The 14,462-nt window shown below is 36.7% G+C and overlaps 1 protein-coding gene across 1 annotated transcript; it reads right to left on the bottom strand.

Moving 5' to 3' along the window:
• Positions 1-1,012: 1,012 nt before the first annotated feature.
• Positions 1,013-11,388, bottom strand: LOC143877551 (diphosphomevalonate decarboxylase MVD2, peroxisomal-like). The gene is made up of 10 exons (XM_077379675.1): positions 10,790-11,388; positions 10,494-10,692; positions 7,941-8,004; positions 7,552-7,615; positions 7,362-7,442; positions 4,286-4,372; positions 3,856-4,013; positions 2,903-2,951; positions 1,586-1,710; positions 1,013-1,494 (listed from the first exon to the last, which is right to left on the bottom strand). Exons 1-10 carry the CDS (start codon positions 11,003-11,005, stop codon positions 1,275-1,277), a joined length of 1,263 nt encoding a protein of 420 aa, XP_077235790.1. The 5' UTR covers positions 11,006-11,388; the 3' UTR covers positions 1,013-1,274.
• Between the last annotated feature and the right edge of the window lie 3,074 nt (positions 11,389-14,462).

Below are 14,462 nucleotides of genomic sequence, written 5' to 3'. Positions count from 1 at the left end.
AATCATCGACTATCATGTTTTCTGTTGATATTTAATTGAATTGTATCGTTCAGATGGCCAATGGATTGCTAAAAAAGGTAGTTTTGAAGTCAATCATGTCATCTTAATTACAGATTAAGGCACAGCAACAGGGTGATTTTAATCCATCGAGACAGGATAGTCGGTTTGGGAACTTGGAATTTTTATTATATGTGTATAATAAACAATCCATTCCCTCAAAATGAGGGCTCTGTTCACGTCTGGCAAGGTTACAAAGATAGACTGGTTCCATCCATTCTACAGTGCTATGTTAAGAAAAGGCTTCCTTGGATCAGTTGTCACAAGCTTCTTGATGGTGGGAACATGCTTTTATATACTGATGGTGTGAGTGACACTATCCTAAGAGCACTTTTACTTGGAGAAGAGCCCTCCACTATATCTGGTTAGGTTAGCTGTCCTGTATTTTGCTTGCTTGGTCATCTGCTACTCAGTAATTCCACGAAGGGTGATCTTAGCCTTTAGTTTTATATAATATCTATTGACGTTGATTAGCCACCACTTTTTCTGAGGCACAATCAAATTGGAGTGAAGTGAGCATCTCCTTTTCTGGCGCTGAAAGAAAAAAGGGAAGGCATAGTTCCTTCTAAAAGCCTGAAACCAGCCAGTATAGTTCATCGAAAGTTAAACTTAGGAGTTAAAAAAGAGAGAATGTCAGTGGTTCCCATTAATTCTTTTGGTAGGGCCACCCTCAATGATGTTCCTTCACAAATTTATGGGAAGTTGAGATGCATTTTCAGCAACAGTCCATTCCAAAAAACAAAAAGACAAAATCATCACCAACAACGAAAATAAGGACTATCTAATTTCTCAAAAAAAATGAAAAGAACCAACGATATTTCCAATAAACATTATGGCCTTAGTAACCATTTGGTGGAATATATGGCCACTTCAGAGACAGGCATATTCCGCATACAGTGACTTTAGTTGATGGAACCATGCATGAAATAAAACCAAAGGCAAGAGATGTTAAGAGTTGAAAATGAATAATAGTTCCTGGATAACTCAACGATTAATATTACCATGGTGGCAAATGTACAACTGAATGAAATAAAATAGCAAAATTTAAACAACAAACGGTACAAATATGAAGGTTGTGAAACCTCACAACCTCCATGTGATCCCATTCACAAGATCACATTGAGTTCAGTACTTTCTGAAGGCCGCCAGGCTCATGGATTTATTTGCCAAAACCATGAAAAGAAAAACAAATACAAAATGGACAGATCTAATATATCTTACTTAGGAAGCCCAGTTTTAGGATGGATAAGTGCTTGATCTTCATCGGTGAGCAATACTGGACCTCTGCCAGGCTTCGTGCAGATGAAATAACTCACATCACCTATAATTTTTTTAGATGGAATGTTCTCCATTTCTGGAGGTGGCGGCAAGGCTTCCACATCTTTCAATGACTGCAAACCAGCTTCTTGTAGGATAGACTTATCCCCTAATACATAACTGGAATTTAAAAAAAACAGAACTATCATACCAGGAATGTTATATGTTAATATCAATATCAATAAGATCAAAACCTGAACCGCATACACACCTTTCTAGTTCATTATTTGGAAGTGGAGGGAAGTAGAAGAGCAGCCTCTGAAGCAGAAGAATAGCAGCTTTTCTGTTGCGTGCAATTAGAACTGCATTTGGCCCCGCATCAAACGTGTAAGCCACCTGTCATAAGTCTCATATCAGTCATCTTGTCCTATGTCACAAATATCATTCTCGGGAATTTCTCGGCGAGGGAAAATCTCAGGATATATTAAATTTTTTATTTTTTCGGGTTTATATTGGGAAAAATGATAAAATAAAATTATTTAGAAAAAATGTAAAAATATATAAATTAAGAAAAAAAATCAAATAAAAATATTGTAAAAATATCGTGATATTACTGCTGTAAATGAAAATATAGCTATTCTTTAAAAATTTTCGGGATTATTTCGGGATTTTGTCATTTTATCAAAATATTGCTAAAAATTGCTATATTTTCAAAATATCAGAGATATTTGTGACATAGATCTTGTCCAACTTCATTTTTTGACATCCACTAGCAATGGGCAAAGAATGCAGATAGTATTGTATGATGTAACCCCACATGGTTGATGCACCCAGAGTTGACTGATAGTGTTCTGTCTTATGTGGATATAGGAGGATTCAGATCAGAAACAGAAAGCAGTTTCCAAAAAAATGAGTGTGGGAATGCTTACAAAAAAAAATCAATAATCTTAAATATATTTTTTTGGTGAGTAGAATAATCTTAAATATGAATAAAATCAATTGTTGAATTTTAGTTATTATACTCATTTAGTTAGATTTTTCAATAATATTTGGATTTCAAAAATGTGAAAGATCTTAAACAAGATGACATTGGTAGAGATAAAGAAAGACTGATCGATTAATGAGATGGATAGTATTTGTTGCAGTAGGGAGGGGTAATCGGAAGTCCAGGAAGCAGAAAGCAGGAGCCCTCGTTTCAATGGCCAGTTACTGCTTTCAAATAAAGCATGTTAGTAAACAACATTCCTAGAGTTAAATTATGGGTATTTCAAATAAAGCACACCAATCACATACATACAACTATGACAATGTAGCAAAGATAGCCTGGATCCTACAGGCTTTGGGATGTTTAGATGACAACACTACAATCATGTAAATTTCATACTGATCACCTATATAATGAATGACAATCCAGAACTAACAGTTCCATGGCCGATCTATCAAGCAGATTTTATTGAAATATTGCAACCAGTTGAAATCTTTCCACTAAAGGATCATGCCATAAAGAGATACAGATGATCTGATTGATTATATAGAGAAAACAATTAAGCACAGACAGGCCATTTCTGAAGAATAGGAACAACTGTACCTGCGGGGTTCCTTCAAACCGATTCCATCTTTCCATGTAGCTTATTATCCTGAAACGTAATTGTTCATTGAAATCAGATGGTCTCATATCCCAAGGAAATGCAACAGATCCCCACATGTAAAATTAAGAGTAGCTAAAGGCAAGACATTGGCCTAATTTAGTGGTGTTCACCGATGAAACAATGATATGCTCTTCAGGTTTATTAGCCCTTTAGATATGTATTGAGATACACATGCATGTATAATATTTTGAAAATCAAAGTCACAGATCGAACCAAAAATAGCTTGCAGGATAATTTAGAATATTAAAAAATGAGAAGGAAAAAAAATAGAATTGCAAAAAAAAAAAAAAAAGAGATTAATGCATGTAAGAGAGATTTTAACTTTAGAATGGAAAAGTGAGAAAAAATAATAAAAAAGAAATCAAATTTCACAGGTCACAGTTCTGTCTGAAACCGTGACCCCTGCTTGTTGCTGAATCAGAAGATTCAAGTGATACTATACTATCCAAATCTTGATAAATAGAAGTCACTAATAATTTTGGATAAAGGATCCAACCAAGAAACTCAAAGCATTTTCCAAACAAATCTATTCAAATCATAAAACATAAGATTTAATCTAAATAATAGTCAAACTGTGAATCATAAGAATCGTTGTGCATGACAACATGAATGGATTGAGATCTAGGTTTTCTGCAACTTCTTAATCCCTTTCTTCCTTATTTATTGGTAGTTACCATTGGATGCTATGGATTATGATTTAATATTTATAGAAAACCTCTATCATTCAAAACTGCTATTGATCATTCAAAAAAAAAAAACCTGCTATCATGTCGGACATCATGCCATATCTCGTTTCCCACAACTATGTCCGGCACCAGAGAAGTCCATGCCCAAGATATATATAGATGCCTATCAGAAGGAAAATTATGGAAATTACGAAAAAAGAACCTACCTGTGGGAAGTATCATTCATGTAGAATATCGGAGGGGATGTATCCAAGCAGGTTGCATGAAACTGATTGCTGTCTGCACAAGTTAACTTTGCAAAAGATGCAAACTCGCGATTTCTAATGGCTTCTTCCATTTGCAGTATGCGTTTTGGGACTACCTCCTGAAACCATTCAAAACATGAATGAGCTAGCATAACAAGTTAGTAACAACTATTTTTTTTGGATCTTAAAAAAGCTACATAAAAATCAGAACGTAATACAACCACGTCACAAAGAAAGGGTGCATGATTATGCGGTATATTGTAGCACTAGAACCATCAGAAATATAACAGAGTTCCAAATGACACAATCAGAAATATAACAGACTTCCAAATGACTATTAGTAAGCTAGATCTCCAGGGAATAAATTTTAATGAGAATCAGAGTACTTCACCTTTGATCTATGATGTAAAAGAGTACTCGTTTCAACGCTCTCACGCATTCCTGTAGTGCTACTTGTTTCCTTCTGCCGTGAACTTACCTGGAATTGATAACTTGAAACGGATTAGACCAATGAAGTGGAAAGGTGGTGAATAACCATCTCACCATGCATGAAGGCCATCATATACAATCTTAGGAGAGGCTAATATATTGGTCATATTGGAAATACCAAATCCACAACTATAGATGAATATTGGAAACTGAACATATCAGGAATGCACCTCATGGATTAAAATGAGCTGCCTAGAAAGCCTAACACATGCCAATATGACCATGTATACTAACAACAAACAAAATGACCATAGTAGAACTTTAATATTAAGGTGAGACCCTTCTAAGTAATGTCACGGCCTAAAAAAATAGTTGTGGAGGTCAAAGCATGCCTATTGGACACAGGTAGTGATGCCTCTTTTGCACCTCTCTCGTCAACCTCAATATTCAGCTTCAGTAACATGGTTAATAATCCGTGGTAAATGCAACAAGATTCACATATTACTGTGTAAATATTTGTGTAGCAGGTTGGTCTAGGCATGTAACCGTTTTCTGTTTGTAACTATCTATTAGCCTACTTTGACACCAATAATAAATTTGGAAGGATTCTATTTATACATTTTTTTCTGAAATCATACTAGTCACGAATTTAAGTCCTTACAGCAATAAATATCTGTTTCATTTTCTATTAAGAAATGCATTTATCTGAAGTAAGTTATTGCTTAAAGGATCCAGGATGACCTCTAGAAAGTAGAAGTCCAAAGAGAAAAGATGAAAGGAAGTAACATCATTATCATGACTTTTGAAAAATAATACAACTCTATTGGAAGGGCCCCACTCAGATTCTGAAGCATTTAATGCAAAATTTTAGTATAAAGCTTTTGAAAAATACTACAACTCTATTGATAGCACCAATAACACAAGTATACAACTCTATTGGAAGCGCACAATTTCATCATACTATTCTGAATGCCAAGACTCTGATCCTTTCCTCTAAGTAGCATTCAGATTCTTACAGCAATAAATATTTGTTTCATTTTCTATTATGAAATGTATTTATCTAAATTGAGAGAAGAAAGAGCATATAATAAATATAAGATGATTAAGCTAAGCATCCATGGAAAGGAAAGCAATCTAAACAAATATTTATTGTAACCTTCTTCACCTTCTTCCCAAAAATACATGGCTTCGAAATTACTTCATTTACCCTGTAAATTAAGTTAATGAAGGAATGGGTGTATTTATGGTTTATTTATAAGTTCCTTTTTTGTTGTGTGTGTGTGTGTGTGTGTGTTGGGGGGGGGGAGGGGGTGGTGAGGGGGGGTGTCCACTATAACCTGTTTTTCCTTATGGTTTTTTTCATTCTCATATGTTTAAAAGTCAATAGAAAATATTAGAAATCACACCCACACACACACTACCGAACTTTAGTAACGATACTTGACTCAACTAGAATATTCAGTAAGTTTAAAGTAACTCCAAAGGCATTACCTTGCAAAGACAATCTTAGACATTATTCCTATACATTCTCAGTCTCTTAAAAGGTTAGAAGATTAACTCCCAAGGGTCTGTACATCGTAAACATTTCAATTTTAACCAACAGTCGTAAACATGTGCAATAGTGCATGGATTTTTTGTCATATGAGACACTCAAACTAACGAAATTTAAATCATAGACTAATAGTGAAGATATCAAAGGGAAGAGGCCTAGAATTTCAGGACCCAAAACCCTTCCAATCCCACCATTTGTACCCTTTATTAAGGAACCCTAAACACAACTTAATGTTTTGACAAAAACGCCCCTCCTCCCCTGTAGAAGACGAATTTTAACAGGGAGGGTCATTTGGGGTATTTCACTTACTTTCTAGAAGAGTGTGCATTGACTTTAATTCTTTTGAAAGAAAAATACTCATGGGAAAAGGCAAAACATGCAATTATTTTATGCCTATATGGTCGTAAGTTTTCTATTTTACACTTGCATGCATCGGATTTGCTGAAATAAACCTTAAAACAGCAGTAACTTAACTTCCGAGAGAAAACAATTGTACCCACAGTTTGAACATCTGTATGTAATTTCCTAGCCCTATTTCCTGCTGATATCTACTTCTTATAAGGTGAGGTGGTCACTTTACAAATCTCCCTGCTCTTTAAATTCTTAATTGCATTCTACTCCTCGGCAGATTATATAAGATGCATAATGCCCCTAACAGACTGTTTTTCCCTTTTAGTTCCAACCCCACCAGTTAAAGTTTATAAAATTGAAGTTGTTAAAACTCAATTCATCCAAAAAAAAAATCTTAATTAAGAAATTTGCCCCAAGTTGCATTTTTGTATGTCGGTATGAATAAAGGCTCTTCTGAGTTAAACAAAATCAGTGTGCACCTCTAAATCAGTAGGCTAATATCTCAAACTTTTTAAGGCTCAAACAATCATGATTCATGACTGATACAAGGCCCATTGAATGGAATGAACATGCAAAAGTTATAGAAAGTATGTGGTGCATTCTCTGCCCCTTGGAAATGAGTTTTCCTTTTTAATGAATTTCATCTTTTTCAGAAAAAAAAAGGTAAAAAAAGTAACGAAATAAGTAATGCAGAAAGACAAGATAAAAAAAACTGGAAAAAAATGCAATACAGATTTTTACTCCATAATGACTATATACCATGGCACAACGGTAAGGTTGCTCCATTGTGACCTGTTGGTCACGGGTTCGAGTCACGGAAACAGCCTCTCTGCAAAGCAGGGGTAAGGCTGCGTACATCTAGCCCTCCCCAGACCCCGCAATGGCAGGAGCCTGGTGCACTGGGCTGCCCTTTTTTTAATGACTATATACCATGAAAATATGATCAGCAACATGTACCACTGATAAAAATCAAGATGTAAGAATAGCACATACCACTGCAATAATGATAACAAGGTCATCCCAATGTGTTTCATTTGCAAGTGGGCTGCCCTTTTTTTTAATGACTATATACCATGAAAATATGATCAGCAGCATGTACCACTGATAAAAATCAAGATGTAAGAATAGCACATACCACTGCAATAATGATAACAAGGTCATCCCAATGTGTTTCATTTGCAAGTTGAACCGCAACGCTGTCACTTCCAGCCACATCCTTCCCATGATAAAACATTAAAATTAGAATTTGATGCTCAAATGTACATGATGCTTATTGAACAGGTAATTAAGAGGCATAAAAGATAAAACTCATAACCAACCCTTACATTTCCCATGACCCACTTAACGAATCCACCATACAGACTGCGACAAGCACTACCTGATCCTTGCCTGAACCACAGTACAAAAAAGTGACAATAAAAACATGGATACGAGGATAAATACTTCATTGGACTTCTTGGGCAATAGAAAATCAGTTAAAAAACCTTTAAATAAATTTACAAAGACTATACAAGCATATAAACTTTACACATGCATTAAAAATGATGTACATATATTTTTGTGTGCATGCATAAACTCATAAATGCATATGCCACACGCAAGCACGTGTACATATATACATACGCACATGGGCATGCAAGGCATGCACACACCATCATTCAAGCACAGCCTATAGCATGGTGAAGCACAGCCGTTTAAGCTCAAAAAGACTAACCTCGCAATTGAGGAAAGTACTCCAAGTTCATCTTTCACTTGCATCAGTTTTGCAAGGGAAAATACTGCAAAAAAAAAGAAAAAAAATGCCATAATTAGATAAACTGTGAATATTTTCTCATTAGATTTCAAGCATTATCCTAAAAGGCAAAAACAATTTGTACACACCCAAGTTACCTCGCAATTCTTACTCTGACATCCACCTACCTACGCATGCGAATTTCTCAAGCATTATAACTAAAATTGAAATCACTGATTATAATACATGCACAGGTAAGAAATTCAGCAGAAAAATTAGCCTGGGATCCTGACGTAGTGCAATAAGCCAATGCATATGCTAGATATAGAAGGCAATATAATTGTGGTTATGACAGCATATTTGAAGAACATAAGCATAGACACAAGCATTTGCATCATATCTGATAAGAGGGTTTCAAAGAAAACCAAGCAAGATAGAGGGACTTGGCTATAGGCCATAAACTGTGTAAAATAAGGTTCAAATGTATCAAAGACATCTTTTTCATGACTTCAGGCATTTTTACGGTCATTATTTTAGTTAAGAAGTTTGAGAAGAATACCAACATTTTCTTCCTCAATGCAATCACAATATCATCATATAACGCAACAGAAAGGCCCTTGTCAAACTTGAGCATTAGTACAACCTTAGTCATAATGGAATAGTGCTTAGCTTCACAGGAGAGTTCGTTAAAAAAAACTGTTCCCACTGCCTTTGCACCATCCTTACTAGCTTGTGAATTAAGTTCCACTCTCAGGAACAAACAAAGAAAGCATAAACATACCTGGTATGGGCAACCCCCCTGACGTAAGAGTCCCAGATGATTTGCCGAACAAAATATATGTGGATTTCTCAGCAAGATGTCAGGCACTATATTCCATCATACCATAAATCTGAATAAAACGAGAGTACAAAATGGATATTCTTAACGCCCATTCTAGTATGGTAGTGAATTGCTTCAGTTAAATAGAACAGTTTTACACGTGTGAAGGTACCCTCTGAGCATAGAGTACAAATACACCAGATAACAAATGCTCTGGAAATCAATTCGGTATATTTTATGATAAGAGGTTCCACTAGGCAAATTTGGAAATGGGATCTTGTTGGCACCTTTATGGTCATATCCTTCTATCTTCACTTGTTTGGTCAGACGTGATCATTGCGCCAGCCAGGAGAGCATGGATCTCATCTTAGGCCGTCAATAAAAGCCTAGTTAATCACTATGCATCGTGTATCACCGATGCCGAATTAGTCAACCACCTTTTGATCCACTGTAGCTTCGCGAGGAGCATCTGTTATTTCATCTTTTGCCTTTTCAGAGTTAGTTGGGGTCTTCCTGATCAGATCGCCGACCTTCTCTAGAACCTCTTTTTACTACTATTTTGTAGTTAATTTGTAAAGAAAGGAACAAGAGGGCCTTTAAAGGCGTTTTGGGAAATGCGCAAAAATCCAAAGGAAAATTCTCTCTATGAGTATCTAATGTGGGCTACGAGTCTCCCCATTTTCAGAGATTATTCAGCAACTACCTTCTAAAGCTTCTGGGAAGAGTTTCTTTGAAGCTGCTACATGATGGAATGCCCTCGTCTGCCTGGGACCCTCCTCCTTCAAGCTTTCTAAAGTTGAATTTTGATGGATCGGGCTTAGGGAACCTGGATTCGGTCAGCATTGGGGATCCATTGAGGAGTGTGTACAGAGACATCATATGAATACTTTAAGGGCCTCGCATAAAAGATTCCGATAAAGTTTAAATGCGGACTCTTCGATTCGGGATTCAACTGGTATATCAGACTTAGAATATCATTTAATTATTATAGGCGACTCACTCAATATTGTTAGATAGGTGAAAGATAGCATCAGGTATATGTGGAGGTTGACTGTATGATCAAGGAGATTCGAGATCTGATCGAGGATCAGGAGATTGAGATTCGCCATGTGTGGCGTTCAGCTACTTGTGAGGCAGAATGACTTGCCCGTTCTCGAGTCGATAGGGATGAGACTATGATTTTTGAATGGCTTCGCCCCTGAAGAGTCTGGTCTCTTTGTTGTATTGTTTTCCTTTTGTTCGTCTTATGCTTTTTTGTTGTGAGACTCCAGGTTTCTGTTGCTTTTAATGAAATTGCCATTAAAGAAAAAAATTCTCTGAAAATATAAAATGTAAATGGCGCGATAGCGGGACGTTGAATAGTAGGCCTCTTATAGCCTGAGTAGAAACTTCTTGTTAACCTTTACACACATCACTGGCTATAACGTATGCTTCTCTAATGTCAATAAGCTTTCCATCTCAATCCCCAAATTTAAAAAAAAAATAATAACCCTTAGCACAAGCAAATTCAGCCCCCATCAAGCTTCAAATTACTAATATTCATCAATAATCCAAAACCCACTAAATCCCCATAAAAAAAATCCAGCTACAGAACTCTAAATATCTACTCCGCAAAATCATGTCTCCAAACACATTCTAAAATCTAACAACATTAACCATAATTAAAAAAAATTAACAAGCATCCAAAAATAAAGAGTAACTAAAAGCAATCTTACCAAGACATGCAAATCCAGCAGCAGAGGAAGCCAGTCCGGCCGCTGTCGGGAAGTTATTATACGAAGCAATATGTAAATGCAATCTCTCCCAATCTCCTCTACGAATATGAATTCCCTTCTTCTCATCGTCCACATCACTGGCACGACTCCGAATTTCCTTAAGACAGTTCTGGTATCGACTTCCAGAAAGAGAAATTTCCTACTCTGACAAGAAAAAATAACAATAAAAAAAAACAAACCGAGAAAACAAGGGCACAACTGAACCAAAATCCCTCTAAAAAGAGATAAATGCAAACCTTTCCGTTGAGCCACATCCGATCTTTCTCGAAGCTAGGGCTTACAGCGACTGTTGTTGTCGTGCAAAGATGATCCGGATCAAGAGTCACGCTTATGCTGTCGTTTATCGGCAGAATTAGGGTTTCGTCTCGTTTTCCCCAGTATTTTATAACTGCGATGTTTGTAGGAGTTCTCGCAGTCACCATCAGTATCCATTTCTGAGATTCGTCAGCCATTTTCCCAGAAATGCAGAAATTAGGGTTTTCTGCACTGTTCTGGGATCAAAAGAGTCGGGTTTAAGCAAAATAGAACCAGCGATTTCAGAGTATGCAGAAATAGGTTATTGGATTCGATCTGAGAGGAAGAAATTGGAGTTTGTGAGTGATTTGGATTGGAGAAAAAACGATCTCTATCTGTGGAAGAAAAAAATCATCAATTCAGAATCTTATATTGATGAGTTGAGTGGGTCTGAGATCTTATGAGGAGCGCATTAGATCTGGTATGGATATGGCAGAGAAAATGGAGAACTAGATTTCGTTTTGGAGAGAAAAGGGGAAGAGATTTTATAACGGTTCTGCCGTTCAGATAGGAAGAAGAAGAAGACAAGGTGAGTTGCAGAGGGGTTTGTGTTGAAATTACTGAAATGGCCCTTTATGTGGAAAGGAAAATATTCAAATAATCGGGCTTGGCCAAAACGAGAGATAAGACAGCCCAGGCCCAGTCCATAGTCCATACCTCAAAGACTAAAAAACTTTCTTGTGCTAATAGCCTAATAGTGGTAAACGTTTTTTAACATGTGCACATCGTGTGGACATTGTTCATTCAATTCCAATGATTTTGATCGTCCACCGTCCATCTACAATAGACCCGCTAATGAGCTATTCTGATTGCCAAATACTGGAACCCACCTTTGACATTGCTCTAGAATAAGCCCCTGTTGGTTTTGGATTTTGAGAACCGATTATGACTCTAGAACTGATTATGTAGTGGGTCCGAACCTGCGGTCAATCTTAGACTGTTCATTTGGTGTCCCATGTCAAAATACATTTACTTTTGGGCCAAATTCAACATGACCAATCGTGTAGATAGTTTCGAAATCGACCAAGGTAGTGCCCACTTTATTTCCGGAGGTCCAACCGGACTCTTGGACTCATACACACTTGTAAGTACGCTTGTAGTTTTCATAGAGAAGAAAGGCATTTTCGTACTTTCAAAAGCTTTGTGTGTGGCACATTTCTCCTCGACACGTGGGCAGACCTCGTGTCCGGACACGAGACATGCCAGAATTTTAAAATGAAAGGGTTGGTAAGAAAATAGAAAATCAAATTTTTAAAGGGAATTATTAATTGGTAGTTATTAAAGTGAGGAACCTAAATTTTTAATAGCAAAACCTTAGTTTACTAGCTTTCCTATGGAGTCAAATTCAGTGGGCGAAGACCGACCTACCTAATTTTTTTGTCTTATAAGGCTAAGTGTAGTGGTCCTCGACACTAGCAACAAGTTTGCAATCCGCCCAATCTCCGTGACACACATTCAGGTATTCAAGTGGGCCCATCTCATTGAACAGACTATCAATAGATGACCAATAATTCTCATTATTAAATATGCAAAAGTCGAATGATTAGATGGTCAAGATTGTCCGGTTTGCGTGACATGGTAGCAATACCCCATCCCTACTGGGCCCATCAATAGAAATAGTACGAATCCTGCTATTTTTTATATGGTCTCTGGACTTAGATGTGCATAATTTTAAACAAAAACAATGGGGCCCATCTTCTTCGAAGATCCAGACCATTCATTTGGGCCCTAATTTAAATATATAGACAGAAAATAAGATGTCCATAGGACGATCACAAGCCTCCGATTTATAAGATGGGCACCACAGTATTTTAAAGTGCTCACCTAGCTACGTCCGGAAACCATGTTAAAACCAAGGTTTAAAATTTCGGTTTCGGTACCGGTTTCAGACTTCCGGAAAACCGAATTTTCGACCGAAATTTTGTAACACTTTTTTATTATTATTAAATAATGTCATTAAATCGAAATTTCTGGCGAAAAATTGAATTTCGGAAAATTTCGGTTTCGGTCCCAACCGAAATCCGAAATTTCGGTCGAAAATTTAAAACCATGGTTAAAACTCATGAATCATGATATGAAAAAGAAGTAGATTCTATACCATAAATAAATGAATTTCATTTACGAATATCTTTTTGTTCAAAAACATAAAATAATGGAGGTACAAGTAAAGAAAGTACTCAGCCTCCATTCCATTCTGGCGGCGTTCATTTTCTTCGGTTTGATTATGAAATCGAGATAAAGGCGGAAGACTCCAAGAGGACTAGTGATTAGACCATTGCTGCAAGGTCCCACATTGACTGTGGGATCTCATGATAACTACGAAATCAATGGTCCCAATATTTCTTACAATGAGTCCATGACCATAAATAATAATTCTTGTGTAAGTATTTTTTAAAACTATTCTGGGGCCACGTATTGGAAGGGAGGGTTAGGATCATTCCATTGAGATGATTTCAGAGCAAATGTTCTTTTAAACTGGGGCCGGTTTGGAAATTTGAATGATATGGGCCCCACTATATCAAATATATATAGGGAGAATTTATATGATGGGTGGCCGTGAAAACACGTGAAGTCTCAAAAAGTAGGTACGGCCCATTTTTTGAGATGATCCAAACCGTTCATCTATTTGGGCACAACGTAAATAGGTTGTGCCCCAAAAATCATTTCCATTGGATGATCCTAACCCTCCGATCTGAACTGATCTGAATATGGAGATTTTCAAAAACCATTTATGGAATCTTCTACAGATCGGAGGGTTAGGATCATCCTATGGAAATTATTTTTGGGGCAACCCCTATCTACGTTGTGCCCAAACAGATGAACGGTTTGGATCATCAATAAAAAGTGGGCCGTACCTGTTTTCCAAGACTTCACGTGTTTTCACGGCCACCCATCATATAAATTCTCTATATATATAGGAGCCCACATCTCTCTCTCTGTCTACATCACCCTTTTAACTGGTTGCGCTTTGTCTCGCTCTCTCTTTATCACACTCTACATGAGACTTTCATAGGGCCAGCAACTAAATTGTTTAGATCTTTGAACAAACTAGGCCCACGCCCACCCACTGTATTTAAAAAAAAAGATAGTGCGTGGATATGGACATCCTATAATGCATATTTTTAAAAATAATTACTTTGATCACTTTGTTCGAACTTCCAAACCATTCATCAAATAGAGATATGTAGGGATTTACATATGGTGTTGTCCGTCTCAGGAGATGGTTAGGATCATCAAATAGAGATGAGTTTTGGGCACAAACTATTTACAGCAAACAACCGAATGGTTTGCTTCTTCGAACAAACAACATGGGTTATACTGTGTTTTTAAAAAAATATGTGCACCTAGATGCCGTATATCTCCTCTTTTTTGCCATATAATAGGTGCTCTTACTATATATGGCGTATGCACACAAGTGCACATGTATTTTTTCAAAATACACTGGAGCCCACTTGCTCAATGATTCAAACCATTCAGTTGTCGCCCCCACATAAAATAGACTGTGTGTAAATAGACTGCATCCAAAAATCATCTCCATAAGATGATTCTAAACCTATAGTATGTCGACAGATGACACCGTGTAGAAATCTCTATAGATTGGAAGTTTAGGATCAT

The sequence above is a fragment of the Tasmannia lanceolata genome, unplaced genomic scaffold, assembly GCF_043159265.1.
Source record: "Tasmannia lanceolata isolate RefF3 unplaced genomic scaffold, GAP_Taslan_0.1 ptg000005l, whole genome shotgun sequence".
NCBI classification, from domain to species: domain Eukaryota; kingdom Viridiplantae; phylum Streptophyta; class Magnoliopsida; order Canellales; family Winteraceae; genus Tasmannia; species Tasmannia lanceolata.
Note: the sequence above shows the minus strand (reverse complement) of the source record. Positions and strands in the feature narration are given on the sequence as shown.

Excerpts from the sequence above, each read along its gene's own strand:
- LOC143877551 (XM_077379675.1), bottom strand. The coding sequence starts at position 11,005 with ATGGCTGACGAATCTCAGAAATGGATACTGATGGTGACTGCGAGAACT. Across the intron at positions 7,616-7,940 it reads GTACTTTCCTCAATTGCGAG|GCAAGGATCAGGTAGTGCTT; the intron begins GTTAGTCTTTTT and ends ACTGTGGTTCAG. Across the intron at positions 4,373-7,361 it reads TTGTTATCATTATTGCAGTG|GTAAGTTCACGGCAGAAGGA; the intron begins GTATGTGCTATT and ends TATCAATTCCAG.